General features: G+C 43.6%; 2 protein-coding genes across 3 annotated transcripts; one reads left to right on the top strand and one right to left on the bottom strand.

The window, feature by feature from the left end:
* Window positions 1-156: 156 nt before the first annotated feature.
* On the top strand, window positions 157-2,758 carry TXNDC17 (thioredoxin domain containing 17). 2 transcript variants are annotated; one of them, XM_084299657.1, is made up of 4 exons: window positions 228-435; window positions 1,332-1,413; window positions 1,721-1,796; window positions 2,486-2,758. In XM_084299657.1, exons 1-4 carry the CDS (start codon window positions 294-296, stop codon window positions 2,552-2,554), a joined length of 369 nt encoding a protein of 122 aa, XP_084155783.1. In that variant the 5' UTR covers window positions 228-293; the 3' UTR covers window positions 2,555-2,758. The 2 variants fall into 2 exon arrangements, with proteins under 2 accessions (XP_084155782.1, XP_084155783.1); XM_084299656.1 differs by lacking the exon at window positions 1,721-1,796 and having other exon boundaries at window positions 157-435.
* A 369-nt stretch (window positions 2,759-3,127) lies between these two features.
* On the bottom strand, window positions 3,128-8,476 carry MED31 (mediator complex subunit 31). Its single transcript, XM_084299658.1, has 4 exons — window positions 8,412-8,476; window positions 5,546-5,623; window positions 4,787-4,883; window positions 3,128-4,013 (listed from the first exon to the last, which is right to left on the bottom strand). Exons 1-4 carry the CDS (start codon window positions 8,419-8,421, stop codon window positions 3,821-3,823), a joined length of 378 nt encoding a protein of 125 aa, XP_084155784.1. The 5' UTR covers window positions 8,422-8,476; the 3' UTR covers window positions 3,128-3,820.
* Between the last annotated feature and the right edge of the window lie 953 nt (window positions 8,477-9,429).

The raw sequence follows: 9,429 nt of genomic DNA, 5'->3' as shown, positions 1-9,429 counted from the left end.
GAGAGCTGCCCCCGCCCACCAGACACGGCCCGCAGCGGCCCGCTCCCTCCGGCGCGCCCTCACCTCACGGCACAGCCGCGGGGCGGGCGGGCGAGCGAGACCAGCACCGGCGGGAAGCCCCGCGACGCCCCGTCCGCTTCGGCTGAGCCCAGGCCCCGGCCTACCGGGGTCGCGGTTCAAACCCGCTCCCGGCAACCGCCGCCGCAGAGGCCGTCGGGAGGCGGCGCGGCACCACGGCGTCCGGGGCGGGTCCCGTTCTCGGCCGCCTGCAGCTGCCGCCTCCTGCGTGCGCCATGGGCTGGGAGGAGAAGCAGGTGCGCGGGTACAGCGAGTTTGTGCAGACAGCGCAGCGCTACCACGGCCGGCCCATCTTCGCGCTCTTCTGCGGCGACAAAGACGCCGAGGGCAAGAGCTGGTGCCCGGACTGCGTGACGGGTGAGGCCGGGCGGGCACCCCTAGGTCCCCCGGAGCCGTGGCGGCGCGGGCGTGGCGCAGGGAGGCGGCCTCCTCCCCTCGGCCCTCGCGGGGCCGGTGGCGGCCGGGACGCGGCTGCCCGCAGGCAGTCGCGGTCGCTGCGGATCGCGTGAAGCGGCCCCGGCTGCCCTTCCCGGGGTGCACGTGCGGAGCTGTAGGGGACGTTCAGACACCCCGAGTCCGCATCCTGCCTCCGCGAGGGAGCTGGGAGGGGTTCGGGTCCCCAGCTCTAGCTGCTGGTAACACCGCGGTGAACCCAGCTGGCGCTGCAGGCCGACGCGACTGGGAGCTGGCCAAAGCCGCTGCTTCAGAAACAAGCTGTCTGTGCTTGTCTCGGTTTTGCCAGCCCTCCCACGGAGTAGTGTGTAACGTTATACACTGTTGAGCAGAGGCTGGCACGAAGGATAGCTTTTTATCTGTCCTAGCAAACCATTTGATGTGAATCTTATGATCAGTTAATTCATCTCTGCTTCACATATCAAAAGGCAGAGATGACTTACCAGTGCCTAGCAGTAGAACGTGAAGGCAGCTTCTCAGAATGCATTACAGTGAACTTTATGGATCATGTATGCCAGATTACATATGACAACCACCTACTGCTGTTCTGCTGGGCTCTTATCCAGAAAAGAGACTAATTAATTGTCTAGCTTGTTAAACTTGAAATTGGCGTTTTTGCAAAGACCATTCCCTTTATTGTTGAACATCTAAGTTCTGCAAAGCTGGTGGATAACCAGATGAAACAAAATACAGATCTTGGCCTGAAACAAAGTGTTTATTAGCAACCTTGCTGGTTATACTAGATCCATATGATTCTATAGCACACTATTAACTACAAACAATTAAAAATTACTCTCTAGCTGAACCGGTTGTGAGGAGGGAACTTCATAACATGCCCGATGAGTCTGTGTTCATCTACTGCCTAGTAGGAGACAGAGCCTAGTAAGTAACTGTTTTAATGCCAACAACTGGTATTACCTTGCCATGTAAACCCACTACATGCTGTTTCTTGACTAGAGGTTAATTAACCTGTTGAAACTAATGACTGACTGTCCTTTTGTGAGTGTGGAGGTCTACACCATCCATAAAGGGTGTAACTATCTGCATGCTTGTTCTAAAGAGGAAGCTGGGGAGGTGGGAGGTAAAGATCTTCAAATCATCCTTTTGAAGTGATTTTAACAGATTAATTTCAAACTGCATTTTTAACACATTTTTACAAGTTGCGTTTAACTACCATCTTCCTGAACAGCTGGAAAGATCCTAACAATGAATTCAGGAAGAATCTGAAACTAACAGGAGTGCCTACACTACTTAAATATGGAACAGTAAGTGATATATTGTATCGCATGGATCTACATGCATCCAACTAAAAAACTGACAGGGGCTTATGGCCCTAAATGAGTTTGCTGTCCATGTTTTCTGATACCCTCTCTCGTTTTAAAGGAACAGTTAGGAACATCTCTTCGGCTCCCATCCATGCCTCTTCCTAGCTCTAATAGTTACTTGAGAGAGAACCAATCTGCTTTTTGTAGAATATTCTCTGTAATAAAGAAAACATATACACTTAGCACATAGTGATTTAGGGGTAGGGTAGGTTCTTAGCAATGTGGTGTTAGCTTCCTGATGTATGGCTCCTCAAATTTTAAGAAATCTAAATGCTGAATTATGGGAGTGGAACAGGATCACGTATACTGTATTTTTTGTTGAAATACACTACAGCTCCCACTCCCGTAAACTCCTGTGCTTTATAGTTGAGGGCATTAAACAGGTCAGACCAAGTATTAACTTGTACACATTCTTTAACTTAACAATTACTTTCTCAGGAATGACTCTTCCCAGACCAGAAAACCCTCAGGCGTTTTTCAATTATCATTACTCACTCTATCCTCCATCCCAACTCACACTTGCCATAACAAAAAACAATTGCTATAGTACAGCTAGTATTATGTGCAAATAGCTCTAGTCTAGAACAGATTTTTAATTGCTCCTAAAACATCTTAACTTCCTTTTTCAGCCTCAGAAGCTGGTTGAAGAAGAATGTTTTAAAGCAGAGCTTGTGCGTATGTTGTTTACTGAAGACTAAATCCCCCACTAGCCAATCATTTATGAAGATGTTCATCTCATTATTTTCATTGTCCTTTCAAGGAATCCTTACCTGTTGTCCCCTCCTGTCACCCCCCCCCCCCCCCCGCTGCAATGATCATGGTTAATTAATTCCAATTAGTTGAGGTAAATGTCAGTATATTCTAAGTTCAAATCTTCCAATAAAATCTTGCAACAAAAAAAATGTATCTTGTTGAAATAAACTTGAATTTATAAGCAGTCTCTTTTCAAAGGAGCTGAGTCATGTTATAAACCAAAAGAACAGCCTACATTTACTGAAGAGTGAGACTTAAAAAGTTATACTTTTAATAGTGAGTAAGTGTGTGTGGGAGTAGGGGGGACGGTGCAGGAGAAACAAAAAAATGTGTTTTCCTTCCTAAATCTGATTTCATGCAGCTACTGAAGCTGTTATGGTAAATTTTCAATACTAAAGATGTTTAATAGTTTACCTGTTCAGCCTAAGCTAAAGGCTACCAGTCTGGTTCTGATCACGTCACAGTACCTCCTCCTACATCAACATGAAATATAACATGAATACAGCATGAACACAATCTAAATCATGAAAATTAAACCCCTGGCGTCTGCCACAATCTGTATTCTTACAAAAGAAACCTGTACAAGAATAAGTGACAAATGCTTCTCTGTGCATTTACACCTTTCTCGTAACACAAACTGTTTTCAGTACACATACTGTAGAAAAAAGTCTAAGAGCATCCTGTATTTCACTGGAAGAAAACCAAGATTAAAGCAAGCTGACTTCAGAGGAATAGATGCAGCTACAGCCTATTTCCTTTTTGGGTATTCTCAAAGTTTATTACTTATCTCTGCTCTTAATCTTGCAGCTCGTTTCTTCACACTTCAATATTGGTCTCTAAAAACTACTGCCAGGAAAGCCCTCCAAGAACCCCAGAAACAATGATTACCAGGTAAACAGAAATAACAAATAGTAACTAATCTCTGTTTCAAGGCAAAAATCCACACGTTAAGTTTTGTGCAGCAATCACAATTACTTCAAATTTGCTCATCCTGCAGTTGTGGAAAGGGGTACATGAGGGAGCTCTTAGCCAAACTTCAAGACACATTGTTCTGCAGGGAACATGCCTACTAAGGAGACTGTTGAACTACATTTTTTGTTATGATACATATATGTTATGATATGTACACACAGAGCCAAACCTACGAAACAGTTCATTCCTCTGTTGTAAATACTTGGAGTACACCTTATCATCACTCTTCCAAGCATTTTTCATTTTACAGAGGTATTGTTTTGTTGCTGCTGCTCTGCCAGTGCCTGCTGGAGGCGCATTCTCTTCCGTGAATAGTGTTGCCAGTGAAGAATCTGTTGCTCATCAATAAACTTAGCACACTGAGCATTTACCAGTTCTTTGCGGAAGTGTTCATATTGGAGCAGCTCTAACATATGCAAACACTGAGGATACCTGGATTAAAAAAAAAAAAAACATGAATACTTTAATACAAGTTTTTACAAGTGATACTAAAACTGGAGTATCCAGTAAATCTTGAGTTCAATATCTTACTTTTATTTATTTAGTGTTTTACTTAAGTATCAAACCTCTTAAGACTGTCCATGTTCTATGCACTGCAACTTAATACCTTCACTATTAGGCTAGGAAACAAGGACTGTTACAAGCACATATACGTACTTGCCCAGACTAACTTTTCTAATGGTTGGATTTCATTAAAACACACACATTAACTAGAATGTCTGTTTCCAGGGCTCATTTAAAACACACAGACGAAAACTATTTTTCCAAAGTGTGAAGAGTTTCAATACTAACAAAAAAAATGCACAATCATCCTCTACTTCGTATAGGCATCCACAAGGCAAAAATCAGTTTAGCCCACTAACTGTTAGAATGAAGTAGTTTTGTCCAATAATGCTAAACAGTTTATTTTAAGCATATGCTAAAACATAATGCTAAACATTTTTATTTTAAGCATATTTAAGGTAGAGATAAAGGCTGCAAAACATAGATTCTATGCACAACTTACAAACAACAAGTTCTGTAATTTTGTCTATTCCTGTTAGATCCGGGTTATTGGAATCAGGAAAATTTATGTTACGCATAAATACAGTGCAGGTTTTGGATGCAGGGAAAAATCAAATTTTGAGATGCTGTCACACAGTGCATAATAGAAGGTAATTATCAAATCATTGAAATGCAGAAACCTAAGTGATTTTAATACTTACTTCAGGTATTTTGCATATTCAGGTTCTTTCCAGTATAGTAAATATTTAAGATAATTTACAAAAGCTTTGTCTTTGAAGTAGCCCCTTTGTGCAAGAACTGAAATAAAATGACAAACAAGGAGTTGTCAGTTATTGAAGTATGAAAAAATCTGCCAAATTTGAAGAATATGTATTCACAAAACTATACAGAGGAGACACTTGTGTAACAAATTTATAATTCCAAACAATTTTTTGCAACTCAAGACAAAATAAATATAAAGGGCATAATATATTTTATGTCAGCATTATAGGTATAATAAGCTAATCTCATTTCCCTTATAATGTTCCATTCATACAGCAACAAGGACGTGAACAGCTGTTTAAAACAGGAATTTTTGACTAGCATCAAAACAGACAGTGAAAATCAGAGGTATTAAGCTTAGTGCCTGAAACTATTATTAGCATTAGTTAAATTCTGGTTTCAGATAATCTAATAGTGTTAGCTGGAAATTATCATTATTTTCACTTGGACTTATTCTCTTCTGCACTAGATAGATGCATTTTATTTCATTAACACAAACATTTTGCATTTTAAAGGCTTCCTCCTTCTGCCATTAGAAATTTGGGTATATGAAATTATTTAAAGACTATCTTTATCCTCAAAAAGGATCTATTCACTTTTCTTTGTTTAACCTTTTGGTCACTGCTTAGCATTACCAATTATAATAAACACCATTAAATAATATTAATTCCTCAGGATCCTGACATTTAAGTACTTACAGTTGAGATAATTGGGATTTGCCAGACATTGAACAAATTCCAACTCCAGCTGGAACCGCAGTCGATTTCCTGTATCATCTGACATATAGGAGAGAAACAGTAAGAACTGGACCCACGTAATAGACTCGAAAGTCGATTTCTCAATTTGAGTCATACAAATAGGAATAACATTTTTAAACAGGAGATGAAACAGTAACTCCCCATAATAAATATGAACTCATTTGGCAAAGCCTTTTCCATGGATGAATCAGTGTTGGGCCTGCATTAATAAATACGTGGGTGTGTTTTGTTTTTTTAAACAGACAAAATGTAAAGAATGGAGGAATGCCCGCTGACCCTTTGTTTAGTGAAGGAAAAGGTAAAAGCAAAGAACCTGGTTTATTTGTGCGGAGAAAATTTAGGAAGGTTAAGAAGAGAGAACAGCAAGTGGCCCACCAAAATCCTAGTCGGACATAACAATGCAACAGACTGCACATTCAGCAAGATTGCATATGACAATATTGAGAGAAGTAACTGAAGCACCAGAAGATTGCACTACCATTCAGTGTGACCTCACAGGAATTTCATGAAGTTCAGCCAAGAGAAATACATAGACCTGTACGTAGGGAGGAATAACCCCATGCGACAGTACAGGCTGAGGGGCCAACCTTCTGGAAAAGTTTTGTAGAGAAGGACCTAGAAGTCATGGCAGACAAAGTCAAACATGACCTGCAACATACCTTTGTGGCAAAGAAGCTCAACAGCATCCTGAGCTGCATTAGAAAAAGCATTGCTAGCAGATAAAGGGTGGCGATCCTTACCCTCTAATTAGCACCAGTGAAACCCTATCTGGAGTGCTGCATCCAATTGTGGGGCTCCCCAGGACAAGGAAGATATGGATATACAGAAGTAAGCCCAACAAACCAACACAAAAATAAAGGATTACAGCATCTAAGGTACAAGGAGACAAAGACAGCTGTGACTGTTCAGTTTTGGGAACGAAAGACTCAGGAGAATCTTACAAATGCGTATAAATACGTGACATAAGAGAATGAAGAAGACAGAATCAAACTCTTCTCAGTAGTGCCCAGGGAAAAGACGAGGCAATGGCTACAAACTGAAATATAGGGAAATCCTTTTAAAGTAAAGATTTTTTATTTTTTTTAAATCCATAAAGGAGTATGTTGCCCAGAAAAGCTGTGGAGTCTTCATCCCTGGAGACACTGAAGACCTGACTAGACAAGACCCCGAGCAATCTGCTCTACCTGATCCTACTCTGAGGCATGCAGTAGCCTACGTGATCTCCAGAAGATCCTTTGAACGTTATTTATTCTGCAGTTCTGCCAAATAGTCCCTTCCTGGGAGATGAAATGTGGAGGAACAGACTCACTTGAACCTGATACCACATCAAAGCTCAGTAGTGCCAGTTTTCACCTGCTTAGCAATGATCATAAGAATTCCATGTAATTTCTCCATTTACACCCATGACAATGTGTGGCAGGGCTTAGCATACAGAAAAAGAGCAATGAGGAATCAACTTTCTTATTTTTAGAATCACTTCACCAAAGTATCTTCATTTTAAAAAGTGTCTCTTTTTGAATGTCACTGCACTGTTATTAGTATAAACTATTATTTGATCCAGGTTGGTTATTACAGATTTATTCTTGCCTATTTTCACCATATCACCTATGTTTGTACTCATTTTAAAAGCTATGAAATATTTCATTGAGAATACATGCTTCAGAGAATCCTGATACGAAAAAAATCCCTGTACGTTGTGATTATGCATATAAAACAATCTTTTACAAACTACTAAACAGTCAGATTTTAATCTGTTTAAAACGGCCCACACTGACTGAAGTTCTTTTAATTTCTTTGGCATCAACCAGGGCTAAATAAAATACTTTGAAATGTTAAAGTAGGTATAATTATTTATGTAATACTTATAAAAATTCTGTGATAGTAATTTGATAAATCCTACTTGACACAGTATTTTCATGACAACTCTCTGATCACTCCATCCTGTACCACTGAGCATTTCCACGCTACAGAGAAACGGCTATGTCCTTAAAAAATAACTTGAACGGAGAATTCAAGAGCTGTGCAATGCAATTTAAGAACATAGGGGGAAAAAAAGTACGTAGAATGCTTAAGTCTTAACAATAATGAACACATAGCAAACCCTTACTGACGGAAGACAGCTCAGTTCTCAGATGCCTGTTGTTATCACTAGAGATCACTTAGCCACAGGACTGCGAGGCTTACTTTCAATTCCCAGCTGCGACCACCAACAGACTGTAATACCTGGATATATATACCCCTGGAAAAGCTGCATCTAAGCACACGTTCATTTTTCTAAAATGTTGTCAAGGCAAAGCTACTAGCCCAGGGCTCACGCATAACTGTGAAAACCAACGCATTCTATAGAAATAAAGACCAAGGACAGGATGGGCTCAACTGAAGGCCCTGAGCTCCCCGACTCGCAGCTCAGACTCCTGAATTAAGGACAAACGTTAAACATGAAGTCGAGGCTGGCATCCGTGGCAAAAGGCGCAAAAGCTATCCTAGAGTTTTGGGGTAGCGGGCTTTTTTGTTCTACGGCTATCCCTTCCCACGGCGTCCGAGAGGGCGAGGGCCACAGACGCCTCCCCAGGCGCCAGGAGGGCGGCACCCGGGCAGGCCGGGGGCGGCCTCACAAGTACAGAACCACGCAGCCCCGCGGGAGCGGCACGACTTCGCCCATGGCCCCCTCTTCCGAGGAAGAGCTCCGAGCACAGCCCCACAGACGCCCGCAGCTCTCCGCGCGGCCGGACCGCAGGCGGCCTCTCCCCGGCCCACAGCCCGACCCCGACCCCGACCGCGCCGTCCCACCGTGGCGGCCCCTCACCTGCTTCCATGGCGGCCTCCCGGACCCCGCCCCGCCGAGGCACAAGATGGCGACGGGCACTTCCGGACAGAAGCCCAGCGGGGCCGGTCACCGGGGCGTCTTAGGAAGGTGGCGACGGTTGCCTGGCAACGGGCTGGGCGGTGCGGCTGCCCGCAGGGCCCTGCCCCGAGGCCTACGGGAACGCACTCCGCCGCCGCCCGTTAGCGGGAGGGACCGCGCCAGCGCGGCGCCCGGCCCCGAGGCAGCGGCACGGCGAGCCCGGCCCGCCCGGCGGAGACGCTCGGGTTGCTGCGGGGGGAGCCCGCTTCCGGCCGCACGGCCTTCGCGGCAACTCCCTCCCCGGAGAATCGCAGGGTTGGTGCTTGGGCACCGAACGCAGGAAACGGCCTCGTTGGCAGGGAGCGAGGGAGCGGGCAGGACGGGCCTGGCTGAGGCTGCGCTCGACTCGTGCCGCGCAGCTCTCCGGTGGCAAAAAAGAGCTCCCCCTGTGATACTTGTCATTCGTAGTCCTCAAACGTATGAGGAATATGTCAAAGTACAAAGTCTGGTGTATTTTTTAAATAACCGAAATTCAGTTTCATAGCAATCATTTCACTCTGCAAACTTTGCCAGCAGAACAAACGGACCTCTGAAAACTTTGCTGCCACCTTCAGGTAGCAGTCGCAAAAAAAATCTGCAAGCTTCTACCCCGTGGAAAAAAAGTCACGTATAAACTGCTAGTTTGAATGTAAGCCAGTGTAGGCATGAAGTTATGTATCATCCTGGTGTCTAAGCCTTATATATTTTTTTCCTAATCAAAAGAGAGTATTCCTTCTAACAGCAATATGGCTGGAGAGGTTAACATTTTATTAATGTTAACCAGATAAAAATAAACCAGCCATGGTCAACATATAGACAGGTGAGGAGGATATTTTAAGAGTGTATTCCTTATACTTCTGTACTGCACCCAAAATAGCAACAGAATTTCCAAAGAAGATCTGTAGATTAAATATAACAGATACTTCAAAAATTATGGACT

This window comes from Netta rufina (assembly GCF_964035555.1).
Source record: "Netta rufina genome assembly, chromosome: 21".
NCBI lineage: Eukaryota > Metazoa > Chordata > Aves > Anseriformes > Anatidae > Netta > Netta rufina.
This window is presented reverse-complemented; position numbering and strand designations above follow the sequence as displayed.